At 37.8% G+C, this 18,001-nt stretch overlaps 1 protein-coding gene across 3 annotated transcripts in view; it reads left to right on the top strand.

Moving 5' to 3' along the window:
* The window catches only part of TES (testin LIM domain protein), a 50,272-nt gene that overhangs the window by 8,855 nt on the left and 23,416 nt on the right, over positions 1–18,001 (top strand). For 2 of the 3 annotated variants that reach the window (XM_033192422.1, XM_033192424.1), the window contains exon 2: positions 17,877–17,962. In XM_033192422.1, coding sequence (XP_033048313.1) covers positions 17,877–17,962 — 86 coding nt within the window. Of the gene's footprint in view, positions 1–16,201; positions 16,222–17,876; positions 17,963–18,001 lie in introns of those variants that run through there. The other variant, XM_033192423.1, reaches the window with a different exon arrangement.

Genomic DNA, 18,001 nt, shown 5'->3' with positions numbered 1-18,001 from the left:
GATGTAAGTGCTATAATACACTGTTTTTCTTATCTGGGATGAGAAACCTTTTTATAAACAAAAATTTATCATGGGCTGATATTTTTAAAAACATAGTAAAAATTATTAAAACAAAAGACAAATACAGGACCAATTAAAAAAATATTAAATGCAGGAGACACAAAATTATATGTGTAGTAGTTCCTAATTGCCTACTGTCAGTTTCTCTGCTTATCTCATCACAGACAAGTGACTTACAGTTTGTGAACTGCCACTTTGAGTAGCACAGCAATAATAGAAATACAAACAACGGTTATGAAGTCTCAGAAGCAGAAGTAACTAACTTTAATTGTGTGAGTTGGGATTATTTTATCAAGGAAACACCTCCTGTAGAATAAAGAAGCTTTCATTAGGCAAAGAAAGCATTCTATAAAGAGGAAATAGCATGAACCAAAGGTACCTAGCTGTGAAAAGTCAGTAAAACCACCATTAACGTTTTCAGTTTTGTCTCTCCTAAAATAAAGCTAAAGTAGATGAGCGGCAGTAATTTGTAATTTTTCCACAGTACAGGTTTGAATTAAAGAAGTGTATCACTGAGCTAGTATAAGACCCTAGGCCACAGCTGAAGAGTTTCTGATCTCCCTTGACTTCGATGATTATTTAATACATTGTGTCATCTGTTGAGAGAGAGGAGGAAATTTCACAGTAGAGTCTAGCTCATGTAGGCTGATCTGGACTCTGAGCTGTGGACTGGGACCACATTGGTGCCAGGTTTTCATCCTCCTTAGATCAGTGAAGCAAACAGTAAAGGTCATGCCCAACTGAAGGAGCACCTTTTAAGCCTCTTCTTATGCCAGAGCAGTCATATGTCCAGTCCTGAAGTCAAGGAGAGGAAAAGTCTAGTCTACCAATTATGAGGCTGCGGCAGGGATATGATGTTGAATACTATTACGTGGGAATGAAGGATTGGGACCATTACCTCAGTCTACCACGTGTGCTACAGAGGGACAGTTGAATGTAGGGGCTTGAGGATACTTTTCTGAAGATCTTTCATGTATCAAGAGTATTCTGAGATGATATTCTGTACAGTATCGCAGACTACACATGTTTCAAAGCAGGGTAGTTTTTGGTCATTCCGAAAAACTGTAGAGGAGAGTTAACTTTGCAATATCCCTTACTTGATTTTTAGGGTGTCTATTTTTCCCTCTAGTCACTCTTCTGTTAGCTTTGAAACATAGACCTCTCCAAATTAATTCCATCCAGGGCCTGTGACTTCCGTGTTACATGAAGAAATGTAACACTCATTTATTTGGGAAATAGCAAGTTGCCTAAGGTTTTGAAGGGGAATTACAAAATATTACCTTTTATATACTGCAACAAATGGAAAATATATTCTGTGAACATTCCGATAATATGGGTTAGACTCTATCTGTGGTAACGGAATAGAAGGTTATCCCAAGAGAAATGGCAGAATTTAAAGGTAAAAAGACGCAGGACAGATTTCAGTGGCCTAACTCCACAGCTCTTTTAAGATGTCACCGGTAAACCAGTAGTGATGTTATTCATTGTTACTTTCTCATGGACCAGATGAAATTAAGCCAGAGGACAGACTCATCCTGTGGACCACCGTTGCCCACTTCTCTCTAACAGGGAATTTAAAGGGAGCAGCGCAGACTTTGACGTTTCCAGACATAGATTTGGATTTCACCTTTGATATTTACTCAGTAGTTTGGCAACAGTTGCTCCTTGGTTTCAGAGATCTAATCTGCAAAACATGGATAGTACTTCTTTATTGGATTATTGTGAAATTCAATAAAGTAGTACTTGTAAACGTGTAGAACAGTGCCTGACATATAGCAAGTACCTGATCAGTGTTGATTATTAGTGTTCTCTGATCAGTTTTAAAGGCCCTGGCCTTTATTAGCTGTGTGAATTTGGGAAAGCTACTTAGCCCTGTAAACCTTAGTATCCTCATCTGAAATGGGTTTCAACTGTCTACCTCACAGGGTTGTAAGGATAATCAAGATGAATATCTTAAAGCACAAAGTATGGTGCCAAAACGTAGACAATAAACAAATGTGTCATAATCCTCTTCAAGAAATCCAATCTAGAGGGAAGAAAATCCTGCATAGATCTTCATGCTATTTCACAGACCCCTGAATATATCATCAAGCATTTTATGATGGCATGCTCTCAGTAAATTATTGCCACTTGGTGCTTTGTTGGACACAAAGAAATATCCATTTAAAGTTTGATAATTGTGGGATACATTAACTTACTGGATTTAATATATCCTTTTGCTAATTTAAAATTTAATATATTTAATGTATCCTTTTGCTAATTTGAAAATTGTTCTGAGTTTTATTTTTACAATGAAATTAAAGTTTATAAATATTTCCAGAACTTGAGTACCTACCATGTGCCAATCGGTATGCAAAGGATTCAAGGCTGTGTATATTAGGTTCCCTGAGAAAGTGCTTGGTTGAACACTGCAATGTATTGTGGTCCAGTATAGGAAACTGGTATGTTTCCCTAATTGGAATCTTCCTCAGAGTTTCTGAGGTAAATTACAGAAATGGTTACAATTCTTAGCAGCACCTCCCATTAAAAAGTGGAGTCTATTTTCCTTCCCTTTGAATCTGGACTGCTTTCTGACTTACTTGGACCAGTAGAATGTGGTAGAAGTGGTGTGTGAGTCCTAAGCTTGGACCTCAAGAGACCTTGCTTGTTTCTATTGCTCTGTTGCTGTTATTTAAGTCTTCACAGCCTCCTACAGTGAAAGCTGTGGTAAGAGTCTTACAGAAGACTGTCCCCACTTGAATTACCCTGATAGTCCTCTGTACATCTGAAAGAATCAAGAATCAATGTACTGAAACTTCTCTGATTTCATTGGTGGCTTAAGACTGAACCCACTTTCTACTCTAGGCGAATCTAATTTTGATTTTTGTGCTTGTTGTTCCATTAAAGTGAAGGAAAATTAAATTAACATGCAACTGCAATTTTATCTTAGTTGTAAATAGGTGGTATATGCATATTTTGAAAATTGTCTAATTTCCATGAATCACTAGACAAATTTTAAGTGATGTCTATGTACCTTCTTTAGTGGTATAGTCTAAATATAGAGCAAAAAGTATGGTAATCCAAACTACTTCTCTGATACATCAGAAGTTAAAACATGCGTCAAAAATTAGTTAAGGCTCTTTGATTAATGCAGCACAACGTATCAATAAACACAATTCTTTTTTTTCCCCCAGAATAAGGGATGGTATGAAAAGGGTATGCAATAAATAAATAAGCAAGCATGAGGACCTGGCAGTAGGGTTCTTACATCTCTCCCTTTCTTTCCTGGTTTCCAAGACCCCCTATCCTTGCTGTAAGACTTTGTTTTTGTTCTAAATGCCTGTGAATGCTAATTTGGGGCAAAAGAGAAAAATGAGAAGACTCTCTTTTTCCACCCCCTTTTCTGTTTTCTTTGCTGTCTCTGTTGGGCATTACTCTGTAGGTTTCCTTGGATCCTCCTCTGGACAGCCTCCTTCAGTGAAGCCTTCAGCCAATACCATGAGCCTTTTCTCTCATTCTCCAGTCTGTGAAAACACATCTGTACTGCCATCTTTATCTGCATGTGCTCCAGTTAGATAGTTAAAGAATTAGTGGCAATAAATCACGTAATTGTACACTCACCCTACTTATACCCTCACCCATGTGTTATAATGGGTTACCTCTGAAGAAATAATACTACTGCCCTTAGGCATGGCAAGAATGATCACAGTATTCAAGTTTGGGGATAAAGAGCCTTAATTAAGACCTCTCAAAGCAGCTCTCTGTGGGATCTACCCTTTAGAAGCAGCTGTGGAGATAGTGACACAAAACCAAATTAGGAATGGTTGCCATGATCCAGATTCTTTTACGGAACTCCTACAGATGCCTTTTGGAATCAGGTTTTTAAAGTCCCTTTTATAGCAAATAAATAGGAGGTTTTGAGGGCTGTTTATGAGCGCATTCCATTGCAGTGTCCTTCAGTGGAGCCAGAGCTCAGCCAATCCTAATTAAGAAGCAATTTCAGCTGCAGTCATAGCTTATTATAATAATTGTGACATTTTTATAGCCCTACATTGTCTTTCTCAAAGTAATGGATTCTGGAGGAGGCTTTTTCTGAGTAGAGTCCACAGAAGAGGTATTCTATTAGTAAGCATTTCAAATGACTTCCTTCATACAATAGTATAAAAATAATTTGATAGCAGTCTGTTTGAAAAATGTTTATAAGGAACCAGCTTAAGCTGAGCAGATGCAATATATTTTCATCAGTTGCTTACTAGAATAAGTACAAACCATTTTTATTTTTAAAAAGCGAGGCCTAAATTTTGCTCCCAATAATATTGTAAGGTTACATATTAGGATTCAAATAGAGAAGCAGAACTGTGAGGGAAGGAGCTGCCAACTGTAAATACTACCTAATTTGAATCAAGTAATTTTGGCTTCTTTTATCACATAGAGGTACTGAAATTTATTTTATTTTACTTAATTCCATCTCCAGGTGGATTTATATAATAGAATTTAAAAGTTTATATAAATCTCTTCCAATTTTTATTCTGTGTTCTTTAAACACTACTGTGGCATATTATAAAAATTGTGAAAATTTTCTCCCAAATATATTTGGTATTTTAATAATCTGGTTTGCAGCTGTCTTCTGTAACACAAGTATGTGTGTATGTGTGTGTACACAAGTGTGTGTAACTATATATTGAGAAAGAAAATGAGACTTAGAGGCTAAAAATCATATTCTATCCTGTCTTCTGAAAGATCATTTCCTGGTTCTTACTGAGTGAACAACTAACAAATTGAGGGGAATGAGAGTATTTATGAGGAAGGAACAAAGTTCTGCTTTAGATACCCATTGGGTGAAGAGAATTTAAATATTTGAAATGGGCAATATAATGAAGCAAAATATTCTTTTCATATTTTTCAAATCACTAAATTTCTAGATTCATAATGGAACACCTTTGTATTAGCTGCAAACTACCCCAAAACTTAGGGTTTGAAAATACCATTTATCATGTCATAGTTTCTGTGGGTCAGAAATTTGGAAGTGGCTTAACTAGATGGGCAGATAAAGAGGAGTAGTAGATAAGCACCCCATATACCTCTGTTCCCCTTTATAATGTGTCTGTCTCATCACAAATCACTTAATCTTTGAATTTAAAATCAAAACAGAAAATAGGATATAGTAGGCAGCATCTGAGTGGTTCCCAATTACTCCCACCTACTAGTAGTCACACCCTTACGTATTGCCCTCCCATTGACTGCAGGCTAACCTGATCAGTTGCCAAAAAATGAAATATGGCAGAAGCGATGGCATCACTTCCAAGATTAGGGATTACAACTTCTATCTTGTGTGCTCTTGCTCTCTCTGGGATCATTTGCCCTGGGGAGAACCAGCTACCATGTCCTGAGCTACCCTACCCATGTGGATAGGCCCGTGTGAGAAATCTTAGAAGTGGGAATCTCCCTTGTCGATCCTTGCAGCTCAGCTGACCCCGATTACGAACTTGTAAGAGACCCTAAATCTGCCCATCTAGTTAAGCCACTTCCAAATTTCTGACCCACAGAAACTATGACATGATAAATGGTATTTTCAAACCCTAAGTTTTGGGGTAGTTTGCAGCTAATACAAAGGTGTTCCATTATGAATCTAGAAATTTAGTGATTTGAAAAATATGAAAAGAATATTTTGCTTCATTATATTGCCCCTGACTACTGCATAGTGAAAACATCTTACATATAATATAGCAGATAATTTTTAGTACTAGGCATGTCTACATGTTTTGAGTAAACGCCTTTCAACTTTGAAATATAATTTGTTCTTTTGTATTTCTTGCTTATTCTTTTTTTTTGTTTGTTTCTCTTGCTGTAACATTGAAAGAGACCTGTTTTGCATCACGACCCTGGAGATTTTTCTTGACTCTCACCTCATCCTTCTGAGAATCCCCTTGTGTGTGAATTTATCACCTCGGGGACTTCCATGTTAGTATAGCTGGTGTGCAGACATATTCAGGTTCCTCATAAGTCCCAGGTTTGCCTAGGACAGAGGAATTCCTTCCTAGCAAGCAATGAGCAGTCTTTCAGATCAAAATTGATTGTTCTGGAGAAGTTACAGATGAGGAATATTACTCTTTAAATTACTATTTACCTTTGAAGTTTCAGTTTGGAGGGAAAAAAGCAGTGACTTTATAGTTAAGCGCATAGGGTTTGAGTCAGAAATGCCAAGATGCAAATCTCACTTCTGCCACTTGCTAGCTGGGTAGTCTTAGGCAAATTAATTTCTCCGAGTCTCAGTTTCCTTTTTGTGAAATAGAGGTGATAATACTTTTCGAATAGGTTGTTGGGGATTAAATGTGATGGTATATGTATTTTGGCTGATGGGTAGTAACATTTTAACAAATGGTGGTTGAGGTGTTTTTACTAACACTTCTACCATCACAACCCTCAGTGCTCATTTTTTAAAGTATAGTTAAAAACACTTCAACGTATCCTGCCAAAACAAAAATTTATTACTGTTTCCTAGAAATATAGCAGGATCTATTTCTGCTCTTCTTCAAATATGTTACCATATTTATTGAGGTATAGATGTTTTGGTTAATCAGCTACAACTTGATTACATCTCAAACTCAAGTAGAGAAATTGTCTTGATGACAGTACCTTTGTCATTAACTTAATACTGTTACTGCCTTAAGAAATATAGGGACAGATTAAGTAGGAATAGTCTAATTTGTTAAAGTCCCAGAAAACTTGACCTACTACCTCCAGAATATATTTTGCTATAAAATATTTAGGCAGAAAGAACACTTGTTTCCTTTTCATTCCTAACATAATAGTCTATGTGATTATTTACTGCTCTCTGTGAACAAAAAAGATTTCTGACCATTTAAGGTAAGGGGATGTGGAAATGAATCGTAGAATCTGCAGTAAATAGTTTTACTCCTGTTTCCTTATGGATGAGCCGTGTTGACAAGTGAAGACCCTTAATTGATTATTCTATTCTTGAGCTATAATATTTGGTCTTCAGTTAAAAATTCCATTACATTCTATTTTTTAAAACGGATTTAGGAAATAGTGCTTCTTTATCAGGGCTTTCCATTTTATGACCTACCTTTAGGCACTGTTTATTGGTTAACAGCAGTCATAGCTCTGTCTCAGTTTCTTCATGTGGATGAAAATGTGGGTAGTAATAGTATCTCAGACTTTCGTAAGATTATTAGGAGGATAAAATGAGATAATCCATGTAAAATACTTAGAACCATGCATGGCAGTGTAAGTGCTCAGTAAAAATCAGCTGCTGCTTTTATTATCACCATCCCTTCCAGTCTCTTTGTGTGTGTGTGTAAAAGGCAGTGGAAGTTCCTTGGGGTAAAGATACGTTATGATCAAGATCGTTTGATAGTTAAAACAATTATATAAATAAAACTTTATAGCACTCCTGTAAATCTCAGACACTGTGGCAGTACTAGGAGTTCAAATATGAACAAGAAGTTCACAATCTAATGCGGGTAAATTGATGTACACACAATCATAGGATGGTAAGGAAGGACTTAATAACACCATTTGTGCCAAGGGGATAGTTAAAGAAAGGTATCACAGAGTTACTGACATTAAAATTGATTCTATGGGCCCAATAGAGAGAAGGACTTTGGCAGATGGAGAAGAGGAGGAATAGAGATTCAAGCAAAGCGGAAAGCTCCCCTTAAAACAGAGAGTGGCTGGAGGGGAGTGATGGGAGGAAGGCAAGTGGTGCCAGGCTTTAAAGGATCTTCTTTGCATGCTAAGAAAAGTGAAATTCATTGAACTTATTAAAATCATCTAGCAAGGGGAGTGTTATGATTATCTTTAGGTTTATCAAAATAATTTTGAGAATAGCAATACAACGTCATACAAAATGATCAGTTAAGAGAGCGTGGTCTCAGGATGATATGATGTGAGTTTGAACATGCACACTGGAGTGCAGATGAGGGAGGAGACTGTGTGACTTTTAGAAAAGAGACACTAGAATTTGGAGCATAATAAACATGGCTAGTCAAGGACAAGGAGGCCTCTGGGCCCCAGGTTCGGTGACCAAGTGGGTGATGATAACTCTGTCTTCAGTCTTCTCATGTATTTCAGACTTGAGTAACTGAGAGATGGGAAGTTTTTGTTTTTATTAGCAAAGAGAGAGAAATGTAGCAGCTTTACTAGGAATGACTAATTGTAGCTCTTAATCACACTAGTTCTTTGTATTCTTACCTAAGAAAGTTGGCAAACTAATAAAGTGTGCAACTATTTTTATATTTAAGTTTGGTTTTCTGTGTAACCTACACTTTTCTTTTTATTTATTTATTTATTTATTTATGGAGTCTCACTCTGTCACCCAGGCTGGAGTGCAGTGGCATGATCTCAGCTCACTGCAGCCTCCACCCCCTGAGTTCAAGCATTCTCCTGCCTCAGCCTCCTCAGTAGCTGGGATTAGAGGCACCTACCACTGCACTTGGCTGATTTTTGTATTTTTTTTAAGTAGAGACGGAGTTTCATGATCTTGGCCAGGCTGGTCTTGAACTCTCGACCTCATGATCCACCCACCTCAGCCTCCCAAAGTGCTGGGATTACAGGCACGAGCCACCGCGTCTGGCCAACCTACACTTTTTTGGTAATGCAAATCTTGTTAGAGATTTGGAAACAGGCAGTGAACTAAAAATTTCAAATAATTTTAAATCTTGTATCAGATCTTAGTAAAAATATATTCCTTGGGTGGGGGACTTCACAGATCACACTAGATTTCTAAGGGAGCCATTTGCTAAAATGAATTATTTAGATATGTAGTTCCTTTATCCAGAATATTTATCTGGATGAACAAAAATCTAAAATGCTTCTTTAGGAGTGTAATATGAATATGTATGTGTGTGTATGTACATGCATATGTGTGTGTATATGTGATAGGTAGATAAACATGCATGCACATACACACTGAGAAAGGGGGAGTGGGAGAGAGATATGTATATTTCATATGATCTACCTTCATTCCAATATTATTAAAGAAGTCTTAGTAACACTTGCTTGTTTAGTAACCACATAGGATTCTTTACTCCAGAGGGAATTTGGTTATGAAAACAGCATGAATCAGATGATCTCACCCTGAATACTGCATAATATCTTCCAGACCCAAATTGTCTCCAAATCAATTCAGACCATGTTTGAAATACCAGATGTTCCATACTTTTTCCTTTTTTTTTTTTTTTTTTTAAAGTATCTGACATGCAGTACCTTTTTCTGGGTCAGAAGGGTGACCTGAAATGTTGCCAACCTATTTGACTGCTTAAAATTATGAATATGGATAAATTGATTCCATTCCCTTTTCTTATTCTAAAATAAGCAGGGGATAAAAGGGTGTTTGGAGGCACAGATCATGTGAATATAAATTCAGTTTGTGGAGCCTGCAGTTAAAGATACTTAAGTCCTATTTGTCTATGATTCCTGTTTCACAGTAAATATTAGTCACTTTTATTTTTTTCTTAGGATCTTGATAGATATTCCCAAAGCCTGACTATACTTTCTTCCAATATAGTCAATCCAAAGGACCTGTTTTCTTGGATGCTGAAGAAAAAAAATTATTCTGTCATATCCTTTTATTGATGCTGACCAGAATGTGTTACTAAAATGATATGAAGTAGACAGCTTTGAGACTTTTGTGCTTATGAAAAACATGTGTTTTTAGGCACTAAGTGTTGAGTCTGCAGGGAATACCGTATCACATTTGCTGTTGAAATAATTACATGCAACAGGCCTGAGTTTTATCATTCACAACTTAAGTCTTTTGTTTCCTATGCATACTTTGTAAAACTACTCCACCAAACTGAGTTCCAAGTGATTCTGACTTCTCAGAGTCATTAATATATTAGCTTTTTCAAATAATTATTTTATATTTAGTGATTTAACTTTGAGCAGTTGACCATGCTGAATAATAACCAAACTAAGAGTTAATCTGACACAATTTGCAATAAAATTAAAAGGTATCTTGGAACCAATCTAGTTTAATTTCTTCATTATCTAGATGAAGCCTGAAGAAGAAAGATCACTTTCAAAATCCCTGAACTCACTAGTGACCCTCTGGGACCAGATCGCAGTTTTCCTGACTCTCCTCCAGGGATCTTTCTACATTTTCAAAGTTCCCCGTTAGCTCACTAGTATCTATAACTATATATTGAAGAGCTAATCCTCTCTGGGCTCCCCTTCCTCCCTACCACTCTCTCTCACATACCCCTGTGTGAACCCTGGGCATCATTAAATAACACTTTCCTTATTTATATCCCTCGCCAAGAGTTTTCTTCAGCCCAGTCATCTGGGCAGAAACTAACCTACAAGATTTGGATGTTCAAGAATAATAATAGCCTTGGCTCTTCAGGAAAGCAGAAGGACCCTAAGGAGAAGGTGTGGTCTATGCTGAGGGTAAAGAGAAGGGATGAGAAGAATTCTGGGTCCTGGACTTCAGGGAATCTTGAATACAAAGTGAATAATGGAGAGAAATTAGAGAAGCCCTTAGAGTAGATGGGGTTCCAGATCCTTGAACTGAAACCAAGAGGAGTTGAGGAACCTCAGTTCTTATGACACTTTGCCCAAAATAGGCCCTAAGAAACTGTGCTTGGGGCAGTTCTGGCTGTGAAACTCCTCTTACCACAGATTAGAGTCCGTATGCTTTCCTTCATCTGATGCATGTTTGACTTATGAAGGGGAGAATAGCAGATGATTAGATGCCTCAGTTGGAGTGGGAACAGAGCAGAAGAAATTTGCCTCACACTGGTAGAGGTATGTCTGCTACCATGCAATTTTATAATATAAATTGGATTTAACAACTGCATTCTAAATTATAATTCAGTCTGAAACTAGGCACATCCTAAACAAGGAAAACACTAGAGTGTGAATCATGTATCTTCTTTCTTGGAAAGGCATTGTGCTTGTTTCCTAACAGAGGGTTGATAAAGAGAATAAAAATATGGAAAAAGTTCTCACCCAATAATGTGGCATAAGTCAGAGATCTTCCATGCTGGTGTCAATGAGATTTAAGTTTTGTAGCTGTATACTTGTAGCTATAAAATAAATTTCTTACTGAAATGTTCTCTGGAAAATAAGTTTATTGCCATTCTGAAACTCTTAATTGCTCTAGCTGCTAAAAGTGATTTTGAAAACTTGGTGTCATTTTTGTTTGTGTTTTGTGTGTGTGTGTGTGTTTTTAATTAGGACTGCTTCCATTAAATTATAGTAGGAGAAAGTATATCATATTGCCGTGACCCAGTCCACTCTCTTTCACTTACTTGCTCTCTGTGATGTTTAAAAGTTCCCTCACACTTAAGTCTGAGCACATGGGGAAGATGAAAGTGTTTGTGTTTGGAGAGGTAGAGGGGCACTTTCTCCAGGCAGTCACAAGTCTAACTGGAAAGAGTCCATAAAGAGATTAAGCTGGCCTTCCAGGCAGGGCCCAAGGGCAAAAGAACCCTGGAACAATACTTTCTGGGTTTTCCAGGGCAGCCTACAGAGCCAGTTTCTCAAGTTACTGCTTTTCCCAAGGCCTGATTTCCTGCTCTCTGTGAGGGCTGCCTGAGCTTCTGCTGGCAGAGCTTGAGAGGTGCTCTTGCTCCTCACTCTCCCCTGTTGCCCTGTGGCTTTCCTCTTTACCAGTCTCTCCTATCTCTGAGGATGTCATCCTCTGTTTTTTTTTTTTTTTTTTTTTTTTAGACGGAGTCTCGCTCTGTCACCCAGGCTGGAGTGCAGTGGCCGGATCTCAGCTCACTGCAAGCTCCGCCTCCCGGGTTTATGCCATTCTCCTGCCTCAGCCTCCCGAGTAGCTGGGACTACAGGCGCCCGCCACCTCGCCCGGCTAGTTTTTTGTATTTTTTAGTAGAGACGGGGTTTCACCGTGTTAGCCAGGATGGTCTCGATCTCCTGACCTCGTGAGACGCCCGTCTCGGCCTCCCAAAGTGCTGGGATTACAGGCTTGAGCCACCGCGCCCGGCCGTCATCCTCTGTTAAGCCAGTAGCCTAAGGCATGGCATTGAATGCTTCAAGAAGTTTAGTTTCTTCCTTGGGAAAATGAAAAGAAAAGGAAAACAAAACAAAGTACTCCACCTGCTACAAGGCCAGCCCTGTTACCCTGCAAGTGCTTTACAGTTTTTTGGCGCTTCCCTTGCCCTCTTCTGCCACAGGCCTTGTGTATGGTGTTTCCTCTCCCCTGAATGCACTTCTCTGAGCCAAATTAGATACTGGTCAGCCTTTCCATTGTAATTCATGCACCTCTCCTTCAACAAAGCTTCCCCAGCCTTCCTTATTTAACTTACTTGTCTTCCTTTTTAAAGCTCTCGGAAAGTCATCTACACTTAGAGATGGTGCAAGAGTGTTTCTGGATTTGTAATTCTTTTCCTTGGGGCAGAAATTAGCTAGTGACTCTCTTTGAAAGACAAGAGCTCCTGTTTGACACTCTAGTCATCTGCCCCAAAAGAACAGTAGAGCAGGAGCCAGATGCTGAGTTTTAGATCTGGTTTGCTGTTGAGTAGCTGTGCAACCAGGAGCAAATTCCTCATCCTCTCTTGATTCTGTTTTCTTGATCTCTTACATGAGGGAGATGCCTAGTCCTATTCAGAATAAGAATATGTGGGACACTTTAAAAGAACAGCAGTTCATGAAATACCACCAGATCTAGTAATTCTAATAAATAAACTGATAGCTATTTTAAGAACATATTGATGTAAAGAATCAGACTTTGTAAAAGTATTTGAAGATCTTATTCTGAGCCAAATATGAATGATCAGTGGCCTATGACACAGCCCTGAGGAGACTCTGAGCACATGTGCCCAAGGTGGTCAGGCTGCAACTTGGTTTTATACATATTACAGAGATGTAAGACATCCGTCAATACATGAAAGATGTACATTGCTTCAGTCTGGAAAGACAGGACAACTGGAGGTAGGGAGCAGTCCTTCCAGGTCATGGGCAGCTTCACAGATTTTCTGATTGGTGATTAGCTGAAAGCCTTATTATCTAAAGACCTGAAATCAATAGAAAGGAATGTCTGGGTTATGATAAGGGGGCTTGTAAGGACCAAGGTTTTATCATGCAGATGAAGTCTCCTGGTAGCAGGTGTCAGAGAGAATAGATTGTAAATGTTTCTTATCAGAGTCTGTTCTGTCAGTCTTAGGTCTCTGTGTTTATGCTAATGCTGGTCATCTGTGAAGCAGCATGCGCCGCCCCACCTCCCCGTTTCTTATCATGGCCTGAACTGGTTTTTCAGGTTCACTTTGGAATGACCTTGGCCAAGAGGTGGGGTCCATTCAGATGCTTCTTGGGTTTATAATTTTATTTTTGATTTACAAAGATAAAAAGTTGGTAGGAGAAAACAACTTGCCCCTTTGCAAGGTTGACTTTGTAAGAGTAGTGAGCTACTCCAAAGCCTTAGTGTAAAAACTCTGCTGACTCATGGAGGTTCTAGTTACATGAGCTGAACTTTCAAGTTTCATTCAGAAATACAGAATGAGATGGTATTGTTCCAGGATGTTTGCAGTCTTTTATAAGCCCAGGGTTGTTCAGACCAGGCAATTCTAATTTGAAGGCATGCAAGAATTTAAGTGGCCATTTAATTTAGAGGCAGAAGCATATTTCTAGATATTATCTGTCCGCAAATATCAGGATTTTATACACACATGTAAGTTTGTATGTGCATATGCAAGTTCTATGTCATGAGGTAAAATGTATTCCACAGTGTGAATTACATAAAAGAGAGTTTAAAAGCCTCTGATTTAAGCTAAGCTATGTGATTAAGGCTTAATAATGTAATCAAAATTTTCATTTGGGATTAGAGTTTATTTAGCAGGAGATGCATGAACATAGTATGAATCATATCCATATTCTAGGCACATTCAGAACAAACTCTTCTGTAATGGAAAATTAGAAAGGCCTTGAAAAAGAATATACTTTTTTGGATTTGCTTTTCATTTTACTATGGCTATTGTAATGGAGAAAACATGTAATTATGCTTCTTACACAAGACCAGAAACCAGTCTCTCTCTCTCTTTTGTTTAACCTACATTATTTCCATACTGTGTGAACTGTGATCACCAGTGACAAGGAAACAATTTAATTGTTTTTAAAAAAAGGTTAGTGTTGACGTTAAATATACAATTTAAAGACTTTCATTTCTTTTGAAAATTGGTAATATAGACATGGCAAAGATGATAAAGGTTAACTAATGCTGGGCAGGTGTTTATTCTTTAGAGAGTATACTTTATATGGTCTAACTTAAAAGTAATGTGGGTTCCCTTAAGCAGCTGGGTGTACCAGCTGGGTTTGAATATGGCCTTAATTATGGAAAAAGGATGTGGTCATTTTCTTTAGAACAAAAGGAAAGGCTTCACTTCAACTTCAGGGCATGTCAGACTGATCTTTCAAGGAACAAGTTACAATGTGGTTTTGATTGCATAGTGACAAACAGAACTTGGTAAAGTTACAAAAGAAGGCCATTGGAAAATATCCATTATTTGTCCAGCTTGAACTGCTACTCTAGGCACTAACCAGTAACCAATTCCTCATGGTCATTGATGTGATATTTAAAACACGGAATAATCTGGTTACTGGTGGTTTGCCACTGTACTGATGTAAGACTGGCTACTCTTTTTTTTTTTTTTTTCTAATATCGGTAGTTGGGTAAAAGAGCTTAATTATCATCTTGTGTCCTCTGCCATCTGCACCCCACTCCTTCCATGTATTAGGCCATGTCTCAGCAAGTTCTTCAAGACTACTGTTTAATATGGTAAAGAAGAAAAGATGGTTTACTATAGCAAGGATGGTAATACAGCTCTCCACTCCTCGCCTCCCTACAGCTTCAGGCAGAAGAGCGCAGGCGTTGGAGTCAGAAAGACCTGAACTCAAATCTCTACTCTACCATTTATTAACACTTTGATCTTAAGCAAGTTCCATAATCTCTGAGTTTCAGCAAAAACGTGTCAAAAATGGCAAATAATATTGCCTACTCGGTATTTTATATGGTTCTGTAAGATTTTTTTTTAATAAATTACATTCTATATAAAAATTTTTCTAAACAAAAAACAGTGAAAAAAGTAACATTTTTACAAGAAAACCCTCTAATAGACAACATCTAGATTCTCATATCTGCTATAGAATTCTATCTGTTCTGATATGCCGTTTTGGTTGACGTACATGAAGAAAAGTTGGTTTAACTCAAATATGTAACTGCTAAAAGATAAAGTATATATATATATATTTTTAATTTTATTATACTTTAAGTTCTAGGGTACATGTGCACAATGTGCAGGTTTGTTACATATGTATACATGTGCCATGTTGGTGTGCTGCACCCATTAACTCGTCATTTACATTAGGTATATCTCCTAATGCTATCCCTTCTCCTACCCCCTCCCCACAATAGGACCCGGTGTGTGATGATCCCCTTCCTGTGTCCAAGTGATCTTGTTGTTCAATTCCCACCTATGAGTGAGAACATGCAATGTTTGGTTTTCTGTTCTTGCGATAGTTTGCTGAGAATGATGGTTTCCAGCTTCATCCATGTCCTGACAGAGGACACGAACTCATCCTTTTTTATGGCTGCATAGTATTCCATGGTGTATATGTGCCACATTTTCTTAATCCAGTCTGTCACTGATGGACATTTGGGTTGATTACAAGTCTTTGCTATTGTGAATAGTGCTGCAGTAAACATACATGTGCATGTGTCTTTATAGCCGCATGACTTATAATCCTTTGGGTATATCCCCAGTAATGGGATGGCTGGGTCAAATGGTATTTCTAGTTCTAGATCCTTGAGGAATCACCACACTGTTTTCCACAATGGTTGAACTAGTTTACAGTCCCACCAACACTGTAAAAGTGTTCCTATTTCTCCACATCCTCTGCAGCACCTGTTGTTTCCTGATTTTTTAATGATTGCCATTCTAACTGGTGTGAGATGGTATCTCATTGTGGTTTTGATTTGCATTTCTCTGATGGCGAGTGATGATGAGCATGAGCATTTTTTCATGTGTCTGTTGGCTGTATGAATGTCTTCTTTTGAGAAGTATCTGTTCATATCCTGACCTCTTCAAGGAGAACTACAAACCACTGCTCAGTGAAATAAAAGAGGACACAAACAAATGGAAGAACATACCATGCTCATGGATAGGAAGAATCATTATTGTGAAAATGGCCATACTGCCCAAGGTAATTTATAGATTCATTGCCATCCCCATTAAGCTACCAATGACTTTCTTCACAGAATTGGAAAAACCTGCTTTAAAAAGTTCATGTGGAACCAAAAAAGACCCCGCATTTGCCAAGACAATCCTAAGCCAAAAGAACAACGCTGGAGGCATCATGCTACCTAACTTCAAACGATACTACAAGGCTACAGTAACCAAAACAGGATGGTACGGGTACCAAAACAGAGATCTAGACCAATGGAACAGAACAGAGGCCTCAGAAATAATACCACACATCTACAGTCATCTGATCTTTGACAAACCTGACAAAAACAAGAAATGAGGAAAGGATTCCTTATTTAATAAATGGTGCTGGGAAAATTGGCTAGCCGTAAGTAGAAAGCTGAAACTGGATCGTTTTCTTACTCCTTATATGAAAATTAATTCAAGATGGATTAGAGACTTAAATGTTAGACCTAAAACCATAAAAACCCTAGAAGAAAACCTAGGTAATACCATTCAGGACATAGGCATTGGCAAGGACTTCATGTCTAAAACACCAAAAGCAACAGCAACAAAAGCCAAAATTGACAAATGGGATCTAATTAAACTAAAGAGCTTCTGCACAGCAAAAGAAACTACCATCACAGTGAACGGGCAACCTACAGAATGGGAGAAAATTTTTGCAATCTACTCATCTGACAAAGGGCTAATATCCAGAATCTACAAAGAACTCAAACAAATTTACAAGAAAAAAACAACCCCATCAAAAAGTGGGCAAAGGTTCTGTAAGATTTTAATGAGATATAAGTAAAGTACTTGCCTCTGTTCCTCGTGTCTTAGTCTATTCTTGCTGCCATAACAAAATACCTTAGACTGGGTAATTTATAAATAATAGAAATTTATTTCTCAAGTTCTGGAGGCTGGGAAGTTCAAGATCAAGGCACTGGCAGATTCAGTGTCTGGTGTGGGCTTGCTTCCTGCTTCCAAGATGGCACCTTGTTGCTGCATCTTCACATGGAGGAAGGTTCAGAAGAGATGGAAGAGAGGAAGCCCCATCAATGAAGGTGGAGCTATCATTGCCTAACTACCTAATAATTTCATGAAGGCCCAGCTTCATAATATTGGTACATTGGGGATTAAGTTGCCACATGAATTTTGGAGGAGCACAAATGTTAAAGCCATAGCACTGGCATTCAATAAGTGTATATTGTAGCTATTAATATTTATCATAATAAAAATATTACTTCAGTTGTAATTCCTAAAATCTTTAATTCCTTGTTTGATGCAAAATATGTTATTCAGGATGAGACTTGCTTTTTAAGCTATGGTTTTCTGAGTGTTCTACCTGTTGTACTACAGGGCCGTACTATGAGGCATGTAGTGGCCAAAGACATAAGTTCATGACTTTTTGCTATTTGCAATGTTTGTAGTTTTCTATACGGTTATATTCTGATGCTTTTCTTTCCTTGATAAAAAGCAATCAGAATATAAAATATGTTATGTATGTACTTGGAACTGCCATGTACATACCTGAGTATCATTACTGACTAAACATAAGATTTGTTTGAAAGTTATATCAACACAAGTGGTAAGTGGAATTAAAAGTGCAATTTATTGAATTTTTAGATTTGTAAAGAATGTAATAATAGATTCGCGATGTTTTCTTTTTAACAGATGGGCTTAGGTCACGAGCAAGGATTTGGAGCCCCTTGTTTAAAATGCAAAGAAAAATGTGAAGGATTCGAACTGCACTTCTGGAGGTATTGTTTTGAAAACTGCAACCGCATTAGTAATTTATA

The sequence above is a fragment of the Trachypithecus francoisi genome, unplaced genomic scaffold, assembly GCF_009764315.1.
Source record: "Trachypithecus francoisi isolate TF-2019V2 unplaced genomic scaffold, Tfra_2.0 Lachesis_group4, whole genome shotgun sequence".
NCBI lineage: Eukaryota > Metazoa > Chordata > Mammalia > Primates > Cercopithecidae > Trachypithecus > Trachypithecus francoisi.
The sequence above is the reverse complement of the archived record's forward strand: the minus strand, read 5'-3'. Positions and strand labels throughout refer to the sequence as shown.